The 15,055-nt window shown below is 56.6% G+C and overlaps 1 protein-coding gene across 5 annotated transcripts; it reads left to right on the forward strand.

The window, feature by feature from the left end:
- The first annotated feature begins 451 nt into the window (after positions 1-451).
- Positions 452-14,745, forward strand: RELL2 (RELT like 2). 5 transcript variants are annotated; one of them, XM_049830064.1, is made up of 9 exons: positions 1,397-1,939; positions 3,361-4,475; positions 5,224-5,437; positions 7,150-7,215; positions 7,293-7,359; positions 7,682-7,870; positions 12,051-12,621; positions 14,323-14,365; positions 14,644-14,745. In XM_049830064.1, exons 3-8 carry the CDS (start codon positions 5,230-5,232, stop codon positions 14,362-14,364), a joined length of 1,143 nt encoding a protein of 380 aa, XP_049686021.1. In that variant the 5' UTR covers positions 1,397-1,939; positions 3,361-4,475; positions 5,224-5,229; the 3' UTR covers position 14,365; positions 14,644-14,745. The 5 variants fall into 5 exon arrangements, with proteins under 5 accessions (XP_049686022.1, XP_049686021.1, XP_049686017.1 ...); XM_049830062.1 differs by having other exon boundaries at positions 1,923-1,939; positions 2,079-4,475; XM_049830065.1 differs by lacking the exons at positions 1,397-1,939; positions 3,361-4,475 and adding an exon at positions 452-526.
- The last annotated feature ends 310 nt before the right edge of the window (positions 14,746-15,055 follow it).

Genomic DNA, 15,055 nt, shown 5'->3' on the forward strand with positions numbered 1-15,055 from the left:
TCACCCCCCAGCTGCTCATCAGTTACCCCCACTTGCCCCCTAATCACCCCCAGCCTCCACCAGTCACCCCCCAGCCGCCGCAGCCCGCCCACTGAGGGCACAGGAGACGGGGCAGCGGGGTTCCCATGGGGTACCCACGCCCTGGGGGGACTCATCCCCTTCTGGGGAGCATCCCCCCTGAGCTGTGAGGGACAGGGACCCATTGCCGGCTGTCACCCGGCCAAGCAGCCCTCCCAGATCGGGCCCCGCCAGCACACAGGTCCTCCTGACTGCTGGCAGCCTTTGAAAATAACCTGCCGGTATTGGCAGGGAGCGGGGGACAGGGAGGCACCACGAGGCCGGCAGAGGACAAAAGCTGGGCAGAAAAAATTGCTGTGTACAAGAAAGCAGCCACATGGAACAGGGGAAAAACCCTGAACCTCACCCAGAGCCAGCGAGGGATGGAGATGGGGCCATGCCGCGAGTGACGCTGGTGGCAAAAATCTGTTTCCTGTGGGCTGGAAAGAAGAAAAGATGAAAGGAGCAGGTAGTCTTGCCCAAAGGCTCAGAAAATAAATTAGCTGAAATTGGTGCTTGGCAAGGACTTGGTTCTGCCAGTCTCCTGCCCGATTGCTTCCCACGGGACGGATGTTGGGGGCAAAGGATGCTGCACTTGAGGCAGGCTGCCTAAACAACCTGCAATAAAAGGGGGTCTCAGAGAGGAGCAGGCAAAGGGCAAGGACCCCCAGGGGGCACACCACGATCTGGCTAAGGATGGAGACTACGGCAGATCGCCACCGGGATGTTTCCTGGCTTCTCAGCGACGGGATTTTGATGCTGGGTAATAAATGTGTGGGAGGGAAACCCCTCGGTGTGCAGCAAGGGGAGGTTCACGTGTGCATGGCCCAGGGTGTGCAGGATGGGGCTGGCAGGGCAGCAAGGCGATGGTGGGACGGCATGGGATTTTGGTTGCTACGCTGGCTGCAAGCAGGTGCGAAAACTAGTGTCAAGGTGCAATTAAATTGTGGGATTAAATCATGCTTCTTGCTGGCTCTGCCACTTACTGCTGGGACGCTGCTCCTGCCACAGCACTCCTCATGCCTGTTTCCCTTTAGGATGCTGGCTCCCGAGCATGGAGCAAGGATGGTCTGGGGGATTCTGGGACCCTCTGGCTGTGTCCCCACAGGGCACAGCTGTGATCAGGGACGCTCAAAGCTGCGATCCCTGGCACAGTGACCACTGAGCCCAGCATCCACCATCTTAAATAAATAGGCTTTAAACATGCTGAACAACAAGGGCGTAGCAGCAAATGCGTGGAGTGCACTGACGTCTCGGTGGGGGCTGCTCGCTCAGCATGACGATAGCCCGGTCGCTGCTCCGCAAGGTGCTGCCACCAGATATCGTCTGGCTGGGGCCACCGAGCCGCCTGAGTGGCACGGCCAAGCTGCCGGGCTGGGGGAAAGGGGCAAAGAGGGGAGAAACACGTCCTTGCCTCCAGTGGGGATTGCTTTGCTGGCAGAGCTCACTCTGGAAGCTGGTTGCTGCTCCAGGATCTTCACGGGTCTTGGAGCAGTGCAAAGAAAGCATCGGAGAGGGATATTTTTAGATGCTCTTTGTGCTCAGAGAACAAAACCAGGCTGTGGTTTAAAGGCCATTAGCTTGCTGGGGATGTTTGAAAAGTTAAATAAGGGCTTAAGTTTCAGAGACATGTTTGACATGATGGGATGTAGCATTTTTGGAAAGATGATGGCAATTTCTGGGCTGAGCATCGTAGCAAAGACCCCAGGAGGAGCCTGCCCGCAGGGTTGCTGGAGCTGGGCGATCTGGCCTGTTTAGCTGCCACGTGGACAACCAGTGGGGCCGTGGCGGACGATCCCCGAGCGGGCGCATTCACATTGTTCGTGGGGTGACATCTGTCGTAATGACTACGGAGGAGGCACGGGAAGAGAGTGGACGAGAGGTAACGTGGCAATACACTGGGACTGGAGCTGGCTGTGGGACAGGGTGATGGGGGACATTGCTGTCCCTCCACACTCTCCTCAGTTGCTCTGTCCCCTCCCTCCCCAGCCACCTCTTGACCCAGTGGCTTAAAATTTAAGGGTTTCCAGGCAATGTCTGGTCACGAGAGGGACCAAAGCCTCCAAGGACCCCCAGGATTCACGCCTGCACCCACTGGGGACCTCTGACTGGGTGACCTGGGAAGGAAGGGCAGGGGGCTGGTGGTGTTGAGTGCAGCAGGCAGGCAGCAAGCAGGCAGCTGCCTGCCCCAGAGCTCTGGCCAGATTGCTGTTGTGTCTCATCTTGCACTGCCTTGGCTGGTGGGGTTGCACGGGATGGGGACAGGAGCTGGGATGGGGGCAGGAGGAGGCAGAGGATGCAGAGCCCAGCCTCCGGACATACCACAAGCATCCAGCCCACAGCTGTGTTCGCACCTCCCCGCCATGGTGTGGGGCTTAGGTCTATGCAGGGACTGTCCCCACTGGGTGGGATTGAGGTAGCCAGCCTGTTTGGGAGGGAGAGCTCAGCTGTGTGGATTCATGCCTGTCATGCTGGCTGGTCTTGGGGTAGAGAGGAGCCGTGGTGTCTTTTCTGGGTCACTGGCAAGGCACTGCATGGGACAAGGCTTGTGGTCTGGCCACTAAAGTGCTAATGAGGTCCCACAGTGGGACAAGGACTGAGCAGCCTGGAGGGATGCTCAGGCTGGGGTGGTGGAAGCAGGATGGAGTCCGGGGGCACATGATACCAAGCAGGGAGCATCAGGAAGAGAAACACTATTGGCTGGGATAAGCCAACTGCAGAGCTGGGCAGGAAGCAGCTTGACAGTAGTGGAGCCCCCTCCTCATCCTAGTTCACCCCACGGAGGCCAGGATTTGTCCCCAGATGGGCTGCTGTGCCATCCTGTGCCCCCCAGGTTGTGGAAATGCTTTGGCACCAGAGGCTGTGGGAAAGTGGGAATCTTCCCTCGAAGCGGGGAGGGCTGGGAAACCTGGGCTCATTTTGCCTGGCGTGGCTGGAGGCTGGAAGGGGGGTAGGGTGCAGCAATGCGTCGGGTGGGCGGGAATGGCCGGGAGGAGAAAGAGCGATTTATTGTGCAGGACAGTGTGCGTGGGCATGAGGAAAATGGGAATAAGCTCACCATGACTACATCCCCTCAGGGCTCCACAGAAACCCAGACCCGCAAGGTCCCCTGCTTTGAAGAAACAAGGGCAAGCTATAAACTGCCTTTAAGGTCTTTCTTGATCAGCAGAGACTCGCATGATGTTGCAGCTTGTTGGTCCAGCATCAGGAGACCTCTCCTCTCCTGCAGCCCTAGCAATGCACGGCGGGATCAGTAAGCCGTGCTGCCTGTGGTCTTTCCTTGCCATAGTATGTCTATTTTAGGGCCTGGCTCCCTGCCAGAACAGCAGACAGATGGGTGGCATCTACGATGCGGTGACCTCCTGAAGTCGTGGTGATGGAGGAGGCTCCTGGGCTCCTGAGAATCGACTTTTGGTCACTTGCAGAGAAGGACAGGAGCTCTCATCATTGCATAGTTGAAAGCCTGGAGGAGTTGCAGGTTGCCTCACGGCAACACAGAGTGTGGTGGGATAACTCCTACAAACGAATATTTATGTAGATAGACACTTGCTTCAGTAGAGATGGGGTGGGAGGGATTTCAAGGGTTGCCTGTGCTTCTCAAGGTCTGGGTGGAGAACTGGCAGGTGGGCGAAGGACAGAAAGGAGCAAGCCCAATTTGCAGTAGCAAAGGAGATTTGGGTGAAGCCTCCCAGAGTAAGGATAACGTGGTGGAGATGAAGAAGAGGGTCATGGGACCACCACGGCTGGAGATTTCGAATGGCTTAGCCATCCCTTTTTTAGGAAGAAGGGAGAGACAGTTGGGCTGGGTCAGTCTCTTGGGCTGCGGGGTCTCCTGGGGCTCCTTTTCCCCCACCTCCTCGGTGCTGTGATCATGCCGAGGGTGTTTGCACCCCTGTCCCCCTGCACACACTAGTGTGGGACCGGTCCTGGTCTCGCTGAGACCCACTTCCACCCCTCTGCCCTCCCATCACCACAACCTAGCGCTCTAAAAATTGCCGAGAGCTTCCGAAAGGAGGGTGCCAGGGGAAGTCGGGGCTGGCTTGCATGTGGGTGAGGTTATTCGCCCCGGGGCGGGCAGCAGCTTTCCAGCGCCGGCTTCCCCGAGCGGCACTCCTGTTTGCTCCCCACTGCAGCTGCCGGCATTGCCCTCGGCTTCTCGCTGCACCTTCATCCGCCGAAACCGCTTCGGAGAGATTTTTTCCGGGGTTGGGACAGGCGGGTGTTCTCGCCGGCAGACAGCGGTAGAGGCTGCCGCGGGAGCCAGAAGCGGCTTGGAGCCTTCCCGGGGAAGGCAGGCGGGCAGCCGGGAGCCGGGGGGCCAGAGGATGTTTGCCACGGTCCCCAGCCACGGGGATGCAGGGTTGCTAGGAGGCAGGTGAAGGTGAAGAGGAGCGCGCTGCGGAGGACCGCAGGCCCAGGTACCGCCGCAGCAGCGGCGATGGGGGACGGCCAGAGGAGCCCCTGCCGGCGCCGGGAAGCCGAGCCGGCGAGCGGGCGGCGGAGCGCCGAGCTCCCCGGGGAGGGAGACGGGGAAAGCCCGGGGGGACCGGGGCGGAGGGAGCGGGCTCGGTTCTGCGGCCGGGCGATGCAGGGGCTGCCGGCCGGCTCAGCCCTCCGCCGGCCCGGCCGCCGCGGCTCCCTGCCCGCCCTGCCTTTGCCGTCGCCTTTGCCGGCGGAGGCCCTCGGCCGTGAGTAGCGAGGGATGCGGGGTGGGGAGCGGGGCTGCGCGGCGCGGTGAGGATGCTCGTTCTCCCGCAAGGGCGAGCGGGGTGATGCCGCCCGCCGCAGACGCCGTGGGAGGCCGGGGGACCGGTGCCCTTGGGAAGCCGCCCGCAAGGGCCGGGGGAGCGCCGCAGCCCGGAGCCAGGCAGGCCTGCGGGGACGGTGCTGCCGCCACCGCTGCCCTTGGGATGCCTCTTGCTGGGTGCGCGTGGGGCAGCGGTGTCCTTGGGAGAGCGCGGCGAGCCTCCTCCAGCCTGGCCTCTCCTCCGTGGGGTCCTCCGCCACGCCGGACCTTGCAGGGCAAGAGACGAGCCCTTGGCAGCCCACCCCAAGCTGGGAGCTGGCTCTTGCCCGAGGTGGACGGGAGGAAGAGGAGGATGGGCACGAGGAGCCTGGCGGGGGGCGAGCGCTGTGGTCTCTGAGCTGCCTTCCCCCTTCTCCTAGATCCGCATGTCAGACCAGAACAGCACTGACGATGGGGAGTCAGACCCCCAGCACAGTCTGTCTATGGTCTTCCTCCTCGTCCTCGTCTTCTTCATCATGGGGCTGGTGGGTTTCCTGATCTGCCATGTCCTGAAGAAGAAGGGTTACCGGTGCCGGACTTTCCGGGACGAGCTCGACCCAGATAACAAAGACGTGCTGGCGGAGCTCCAGGCCAGTGAGTGCTGGGGCAACGGGGGCTCGGTGGGGGCTCGGGTGATGCCTTTCGCCCCGTGTGGACTGATGCTCCTTAAACATGCTTCTGGGATGCGGCCCGGGGCTGGGAGGGTTACCTGTCACATGCTGCTGGGTTGGAAAAAAGGGATGGTGTGGCGAGAGCAGCGTGGTGCTCCCCAGAGATTGGCAGTGTGCAGCCCAGAGAGCCCTCTGATCTGCTGGCTCCACAGGCTGGTGAACGCTGGTGGTGCCAGCGAGTTGGGAACCAGCATCTGGCTCTTCCCAAAGCAGCGTTATCAGCAGAATGTAGTTCTGATGAACAGCCAGGACCTGCCGAATGCCCAGCACGTGAATTATAACCCATGTCCCTTACAAGGAAAGCATCCCCCAGACAGGGCACAAGCTCTCCCTCTGCCCTTTTAGCATTAGGAGGACCAGCACGGAGCCAGCATGGTGTTTGCTCTTGGTCATGCCTTCTTCTAGTCTCTGTTGTGTTCACGCAGGCCAGAGGAATAGGGGTGTTTCCTTGGGATTTATGCCCCATGTAGAAGGGGACCTTCAGGGTTTTTCTCCATCGCTTCAGGCCACCGTAAGTCGCTCTTGGGTAGTTGCATTGGGAAGTCACTGCAGCAACAAGCATGTGTGCAAACTAGAGCCTGGTCCAAGCAAGCTCTGTTGTTTGTGGTTTCATGAGTCCCTGCTGAAATGAAGAAGACACATTACACATTCCTCCGGCTGCTTCCTTAACTGAAAGTGGCCAAATGGTGCTACATAACTCCCCCAGCTTCCCTGTGCATTGGCAGTGCTTGGGAGGATCAGCATCTCCTGCTGTCACTTCTTGTGCATGGGAGGGAAACAGGGCTCCTCCAGCTCACCCACAGACACAGCAGGAGCTTCCAGGTGTCCTTGGATATCCTCCTCTCACTTTAATGACTTGGCTGCACATGACATGGAGATAGTGTTTGAACTTTCCAGGATTGGCTTTGCCTGTTGGAGATGCCACAGCATCTCCATGGGCTTCCAGGATCATAGTGGCAGCCCTTGACCATGCCCTTTGAGGCAGTTGCCTGCCAGACCACAGCTCTGACCTGCTCATAGGAACATGTAACACTGCAGACTGGGCTGAAGGTGCAGCCAGCCAAGCCTCCTGCCTCCAACAGTGGCCAGAAGCAGGTTGCAATGAATGCTGGGATGAATACCACTATAGAGCAGACACCGAGCTAAGTTTCCCGAGCATATTCTTTTAAGCTTCCAGCAGCTGTGCAGCTCTGGGGCTTTCTCCATCAGACATGGTTTCCCCATATTTAACAGGCCCCAGTGGGTTTCTTTTCTGTGAACTTGTCCTATTTACCCTTGGAGACTTTTAGCACCTACAGCATCCTGCAGCCAGGGGCTCCATGGCTGGACTGTCCCCACCAGAGGCTCCACAAGGAGCCTCCTCTTTTGGCTTGTTTCAAACCTGCTTCCCACTCATTTCTCATGATGCTCCCCAGTTCTGAAGGAGAAACACAACCCCTGTCTCACTGTACACATGGCTGCCATTTTAGCCATTTCTTTTCCAGGGTGAGGGATCTGGTGTTCTCAGGGGCTTCCCAGTGTGGTGGGAGACACGAGGCTTCTCCAACCTCTCTGTTGATGTGGCTGCTCCTGGGGAGGGACTGGCAAGCTAAGTCTCTGAATCCCAGCCCTCAGTGCCATGTTTTCTCTTTTCAGATGAAGAGGAGGAGCTGAACGAGGACACCGTGGAGAAGATCGTGAGATGCATCATACAAAATGAAGGTGAGCATTTCCTAGAGCTGGCCTGGAGACATGCTGTCCACTTTGGCTGACACATCCCTTTTTTCCTCTCTCGTCAGCAAATGCAGAGGCCCTCAAGGAGATGCTGGGGGACAATGAAGGGGACATCCCAGTGCCAGTGCCCAGGTGAGGGAAGCCTATACCAGCTTGTGGATCCTGCAGAATAAGGGAGAAGCAGCCTTTGGGTATCAACTTGCTCTGGTGACTTTGCAGCCAGCCCCTTTCCAGATTGTTATAAAGCATCTTCCCAACAAGAAGTCCTGCTCCCCTGAGGGTTGCAATGAGTGCTTCACCCCAGTGTCAAGGGGAATAGCTCTTCCTCATTTCTGTTCTCAGAGGAGGTCCCCTCCAGAGCTGCTGCTTCTCAGGGCTTGTTGCAGTGAGGCTGCACCAGGACTGGAAGTCTTTTCCAGGTAACACAACCTGTCATGTCCTTCTCCTATTGCAGCCTTTGTCCCCACCGTAACAGCCAGGATGGGGGCCCACCACATCACCACACAGTGCATCTGGGCTCCACGCAGGCCCCCTGCATCCACTGCAGCAAGAGGAAGAGGCACCCACTGCATCGACAAGGACGGTCCAAGGATGGCAAGGGCAGGATGCATCCTGGAGAGACTACTGTCTTCTCAGTGGGCAGGTACTTAAATGAGCCTTGCCAGACAAGGCCCATCTGCTCTGATGGAGCAAGCATCGTGGAGAGTGTTCTCAGTTCCCCTATTCCTTTCCCCTTCCCCACTTGCCCCATGTCAGGCACCCTCTTGCTCTTCCCTGTTTAGACACTCCAGCAGTAGTTCTGCAGCTGGGAGTTCCAAGGACCCAGGTGCCTCTTGCACGTAGAAATGCCTGTGGTGTGTGGCAGGCCATGACACGCTGGTGGTTTCCCACCTTCTCCGAGAAGGTGACTCAAGCCTGGCTTGTCCTGCTGACTCAGTGCTGGGCAGAGCCCCAAATCCAGGTCCTTTTAAAGCCTGCTGTCCCAGCTCATGCAAGCAGGGGTCTTGCTGCCCAACAGGGGCAGTGACCCGAGGTTTTATGGTTCTCATTAGGAGAGGAAGGAGGTGACAGCAGGTCCCAGGTGCAAGTTACCAGCCACCAGCATCAGAATGAAAGAGTGGATGTGCTCCTCCAGGTCACTGCCTCCAATGATGACTGTAATTAGATGACATGGCAGGAATACAAGAATAGGAGAGTGTACCTCATACTTCCCACAAATACTTTTCCAGTCGCCACCTGGTCTCACCTCAAGGGACTTCCTCAGCTTCCTGTGGTGTCTGTGTAGTCAGTAACCTTCAGTACAATCTGCAGTCTTGCACAGGTTGCCCCATTCCCCAGTAGAAAGATTTAGCATGCACAAGACCTTTAGCAAAGTCTTCCAGGGCTCAGCTCCCTACTGCAGTGGTGACCAGTGCAGGGTGACAAACAACTGCAGTCCCTGGATGGCCACCCTCTTGAGACACAAAGCTCTGCTCAGATCCTGCAGCAGGTCTTCATTCAGGGCCTAAGCCTTGATGAAGCTGCATGTTGTGGCCCAGAAAGACAGTCTTTTCATGGTGATGTTGAGCCTAAGTGAGCATCGGGAGGTGTGGTTTTTTCCACCATCACAGCTAGAAGTTCTCAGTAGGGAGGTGAATTGGGGGCTTGATGGAGAGCTGGTGAAGGGGAGAGACATGCTGGACCTCCCCATGTTGAACTCCAGCTAAGATCACACCTTCTGGAGACTGACAGCTTCTGGCTTCCTCTTTGCCTGTTGCTGCCAGCTGTCCTTGGTGGTGGCATTTGGTAAGCCAGATCTCTGCACAGTTGCCTATTCATGGCTAATCTCATTCCCTGAGTGGTGCCCAGCTCCATCCACTCCTCTGTGTCCTTTGTCCATGCTCTTCTCAGTCTCCTCTCACTCACCTCTGAGTGCTGAAGAAGACAGTCTCCTTTCCTAAAGGCACCTTCCCTCAAATCTTGGTTTTCTGTCTTTATCTTTGTAATATCCTGCATCACATCAACCTTCTCAACAGGACAGTAATTACATTTCTCCAAGGTTGTACTTTAAAAGTTTCCACTTCCTGAATCTCCTTGGTATGAGGTCCAACTGCTAAGGGGCCTATGTGCCCATGAGGTACAATACTACCTCCAAATTCTGGTTCTCATTTCCAAGCTGGCCCCTTTGCTCTTTCAGATCCTGGATGACTTTTCTGGGACTGCCCTTGCTGTGTCATGTTTACTACGTATATCTTGATTACATTAAGTACTTTGACTCATGACTGACCCTACATACAAAAGCTCCTTTAAACCACCTCTTCTGTTGCAATTCTCAGGACTTGTTCTCTCTATTTTTTTGCTATTGCTTTTGTCTTGGACACAGTGGTTGAGAGTCCATCCCCTTTCCCAATTACCTAAAGCTCATTGACTGAGCCTGGTCCCCAGGCACAGGCTCATTGCTAAAGGAGTGGAAAGCAGTGACATTACTGAAGGTGCACCAAGATCATCAGGGGCTGGAGCATGTGGCATGTGAGGAGCTGCTGAGGGAATGGGGTTTGTTTAGCCTGGAGACATATAAGGGGAGGATCTAATTGCTCTATAAAACTGTTCAAAGGGGTGAGGGGAGTTTAAATGAAGATGGAGCTAGACTATTCTCAAGAGATGCACAGGGAACAGCAAGAGGCAATGGTCACAATTTGCAACAAGAGAAATCCAGAAAAGACGTAAGGAAAAACTATTTCATCCTGCGAATGGTGCAGCCCTGGAACAGGGCCCAGAGGAGTGGAGGGATCTCCATCCTTGGTGATTTCCAAAACCTGACTTGACAGAGCCCTGGGCAACCTGATTGAGGGTGGGAGGTGGCCCAGATTCAAGCAGTGGGTTGGACTGGAAACTTCCCGAGGGCTTTCCACACCTAAATTATTCTATACTTCAGAGGTAATCAGGGTTATATGACCTGTACTCTTATATTATTGAATGATTTACTATTTATTTTAGGACTTTCCCTAAACCAGTTGTTGTCAGTGGCAGAACTCATCAACCAAAGCACCTGCGTCTTAACCTCTGTCCTTAGCCCAATTAGCCACCACATTTCATGTCCCACTGAATCAAACGCCTTAGCAATGCTGACTAGGTAGACAGCCAGTGCTGTCCTGCCTTTCCCCTCACCATCCAGAGGTTGGTTATGTTACTTCTTGTGGCCCCTCCAGTCTGAATCCTGCCTGCTTTTTGAATCTGTTCCTGGCTCTTCCAGGCTGACATTGCTCAATGGCATTGCCAAGAAATGATCCTGCCACTCATGCCTCCTCCTCATCCGTCTTTGGGACTGGGACATTGTTTGGTCTTCCCAAATCGCAACACTGGTGCCTTGTCTTCAAATGTCTGGATAGACCTGAAAGGTTACATTGCTGCTTCTCAGCCTGACCCAAGCAGTCCTGTGGGTACTTTGTCCAGAGCTGGAGCATTTATCTTCTTGACCCTTCCAATCATGAGCAGCATTTCTGACTCCAATCCTGAGGGGTCTGTACTGTCTGCAGACTATCATCTGGTCTTCAGTCTGGCTGTGGTCTCCTTCATCTCTGGCATCTCATCTGGCATCAGTCCTTATCTCTCAGACCTTTCTTCTCAGCTTCTTCCTTCAGAATGGCTGTACTGCCATGTGCTTGACCTTTGGGTCCTGTTCTTCTTTCAACCCCAGCAGTGCTTGAACTTCACTGCTGAAATTGTATTTTGCCCTGATGCTGGCTCACATCTGAACCTCAGCAGAGTCAGGGCCATCTGCAGCTTCTCTGGGTGTGACTGAAGTGCAGGGAGAGCAGTTGCTGGGTGAGTTTCCATGGGCTGCATGAGATCTCTGTGGTGGGATCAGTGCTCTTTGGCTGGTGGACACGAGCTCACTGTGGAAGGGATTTCCCATCTGCTGGTCCAGCAGTGGCTTGCATTACTTAAGAAGAGGAGTCACAGCGTTAGTCACAACCAGCTCGCGTACAATTCAGACTTTTAGGCTTTGCCTATACGTTAGCCCTCACAAATCTGAAAGTTACGGTAGGTCTCTAACTTCTCTCTTCTCCCCACATGCAATATTACATCACCTCTGATTATAAATGCACCCTTTGAGGGTGTCAGACCAACTTCTGCAGCTGTTCTCCTGCTTATCCTGGAGCTCTGAGCCATTACCTGGTACATGGTGGAATCTTGGTGAACCACCTAGGTACCATCCATCACTCCAGGGGATGGTGCAAAATGTGCTTTGGCAGATTTTTGCCAAACAGCAACTTCTGCCTTTGATCCCCATACCCAAATATAGCTCGGTCTGCTGAAACCCTGTCCCTGCCCTCACTTATGGAGTACTGTCTGCCAAAAACTCTGGCTCTTGTTCCCCTGATGGCAGCCAGTCACTAGGTGCCACATCCATGCAGATCTGCATGGCCACCCCCACCTCACCAGGCTTAGCCGGTTTGCATTTCACCTTCTGAATCAACACCTGAGTTTCTGTACAAGCTCCTGTTCACCCAGGTTTCATCTTGGAGCATTTCCAAGAGCTGTGACCCATCTTGTTGCAGGGAGGACAGGCTGGCAGGGTCTGCACCAGCCAACATCTGGATTGACCTTTTCATCCTTCTCTTTATATTTGTTTTGCCAAAAATGAAGGGGAAAATGGGGCTAAGTCAAGTGGGGGCATGGCTAGAGTGGGTGTCGGTGGTGTTGAATGGTTCTGAAAGGTTGGAGATCAGCACAAGTCAATGACTAAAAGAGAACATCCAAGGTTGGAGGTGCAGGCAAGCTGGAAATACAGCTGGGGGAGAGGAGGGAAAGGATTTTGATCCGTCCTGCCCCCATTCCAGGTTTCGTGTCACACACATCGGGAAGAAACCCACTTTCCACGAGCAGCAGGACGGTCCCCTGCCAGATGGCAGCCGGGAGCCGAGCACGGAGGAGCTGGAGCACAGCAGCGACCGGCTCCAGCGCGAGCGGGCTCGCAATGGGACTGTCCCCATGGGTGGCCTGCAGAACGGAGCCGTCCAGAAGGGTACCCAGAGCAGCAAGGGTGGGGAGCAGAGCCGCTCCACCACTCCAGCCCCGAACACACCAGCCAGCTCCAGCACTCGTGACAGCAGACGGGCGGGCAAGGGGTCTGGCGTGGCAGGCTCACTGCAGGATGCTGGCACTGCTCCTGGGAGCGCGAGCCGCCAGCGGAAGCTCCTGAGCCATCGGGTGCTGGGAGGGTCGAGTCCCAGCATTCCAGGAGAGCTGGTGCAGGAAGGAGCCAGCATCTGCCTGGAGGAGACCGGACTGGGGTCGGCAGATGAAGTGTCGGATATTCACGGGAGCCTGAGTCTGCACGAACAGGCTGATGAGTTGGGAAGAGACGACAGCAGCAGAAAACAGCCCGGAGTGGAAGACATGGGGCAGCAGGTAGGTTCCTCCTCTTCCTTGTCCCTGTGTGGTCCCCTGGGCTGGAGGTTTTGAAGGGTTGTGGCACAGCACCCCAAGTCCTGCTGCCAACACGATCAACCAGCAGAAGTGTGGTGGCATGAGCTGTGCAGTGCGGACAGGCAAGCTGAGGCTTGTGCTGGGCTCACTGTGGCATGGAACCTGCCCTGTCCTGCCCACCCTGTTTCTGCTTACCTTTTTTGATTGCATTTTCCCATCTGCTTTCTATTGTCTGGAGCATGCAGAATCACCGTGACGGTTCCCACCCTGCTGGTATCCGCACCACAGGGGAAAGTCAGGTCACTGGTTGACTTGCAGCCAGCTGCCCCTCAAGCAAGGGATGCATTTTCCTTTACGGTTGGGCTCTTTGAGGTCATACATTGGGATAATTTTTTCTTGACCTGAGGGAAGCCTGCTGCTGCACACAGCTTGGTTTCCCCAGAATTGTAGCTTTGCTGCAGTATTAGGGCTCAACACAGCCAGCAATATACAGGCAGGGACAGATGTCTCCAGGAGCCTTTCTTGCCTTCAAGTCTAGGAAATGGTGAAGCCAACCAGTCCTTTCTTGGTTGTTCTTCCCTGCCCTGGAGTGGCTGGTGCTGGCTGTGCTCAGAGGGGAGAACAGCCCACCCTGGCCAGAACTGGGGGGCTCCCAGCACCCCAGTATCTCCCAACCTTCCTACCCAACCACCTTGCTGGATGTGCTAGAGAGCCCTAGGGCAGCACTTGCAAGGACACCATCTCCTTGGCTGTCGATGGCCCAGTTTGGTGGATTTGCTCCCTGCCACTGCCTCTGGGCTGTTACCACTGAGCAAATGATGCTGTCAGTGGTGGTAGCAGACTCCCAACACATTTGCTCATGCGCTTGCCTGTGGTTCTGCAATTGGAGAAAGACAATTTTCATGGAAGGGGACTGGGGGAAGTTACGTGGTGTAGTGTCACCCTACCAAGATGAGTGTGTGGAAAGGTGCCTAGTTAAATGTAGGCTAAGGAAAAAGCAGGAACACACTGAGTTTATTGTGTCCCTCTGCTTTCTGGTGGCTGGGCTGGAAGTATCTGGGCTCCTCCAGGCTGGAGCTTTGAGCTGCTTTATGGAGAAGGGCAGCCTAAGGCAGCCATGCCAGACAGAGCCAATGGGCTGTAGCTCTTCTCCAGAGATCTGGAGAGGTGGTGACAGGTCCTCCTTTCTCCCATGGCTCACGATGCCTTGGGAGATGGCCATGGCCCCTCTGGTCTCCAGGGAAAGATGTGCATGGAAGACAAGTCCAGGAACACTGTGATTTTCTCCTTTCCGTCTGTCCCATCTGCAGTGCCAGGCCCTTGCCTTAGACCCTGTGCCAGGCTTTGGGGTGTTGCTTCAGCATGCTCCAGGACACAGGGTCCCAGGAGAACGGTGATGGGACCTCAGCGGGATGTTTGCCACTGAGCCCTGGTGCTGCTTGGACAATCCCTTGTCCCTTAGGTCCCAGCCAGGGCCACCACAAGGGTTGTTAGCTGCTGCTCAAGATGCTCCGCAGGCGATGGGGCTCGGTCTGTAGTCAGCTCCTGGAGCCTCAGTGGGGTTGTGCACACCCGCCTGTGCATGACTGCTGTGGACAACAGAGCCCCCGTCCTGTCCCAACTCAGACCAGCACCCTGCTCCCGCGAGAGCACTGACATACACATCCCTCCTCCCTCCTGCAGGAGCCCAGCGCCGCGGTGCACAACCGAGGAGCAACTGTGTGACGTGAGTGCTTGTCCCCAGACTCTGGGGCGATGTCCAGGGTGGGGTGGGAAGGCACTGGCAGTGCCCCTGCCCCAGTGGGTCACAGCCCGGTGGTGGAGAGAGGGTGAACCCCTTCTCCGAGAGGGTCAGTTCCCAATGTGCTGGGTCCTGCACGGGCAGGGCCTCTTGACTGCATGCCCAGCCACAGGCAGTGCCGCTGGCTGCCGGCTGTGCTGGCTCTGGGCATGGGGGATGCCATGGCCGCTGGGACAAGCCCCATCCTGCCCCTCTCCCCACAGCTCCTCTCCGCTCCCGTCTGGAGCATGGACGGGAGGCGCGCAGCCCCCGGCCCCCATGCTGGGCTGGGGGCTCTGCCATGGGGAGACCACAGGGCAGCCGGCCCCGGCCCCGGGTGGGCAGCTACGCGCTTGGCATGGCCAGAGCGACGCGCCGACGTTACAGACGACCGCACTCGGCGCCTAGACCTCATCCCATTGGCAATAGGTACCCAACTCCCACCCACCGCACCCGCCCTGGAGACCCCCCCCCCCCCCCCGGGGGATCATCAGGCCTGGCAGGGGCAGGACAGCACCCAGTCCCCGCTGCCCACCCGGCCCCTGCAGCCCCCCAGCGCTGGGGGGAAGATGCATCAGAGGGGGCTGCAACGAGGGGCAGGGATGGAGGCAGCGGCACAAGCCCCCCTGGGGCAGG

Source organism: Accipiter gentilis, chromosome 26 (assembly GCF_929443795.1).
Source record: "Accipiter gentilis chromosome 26, bAccGen1.1, whole genome shotgun sequence".
NCBI lineage: Eukaryota > Metazoa > Chordata > Aves > Accipitriformes > Accipitridae > Astur > Astur gentilis.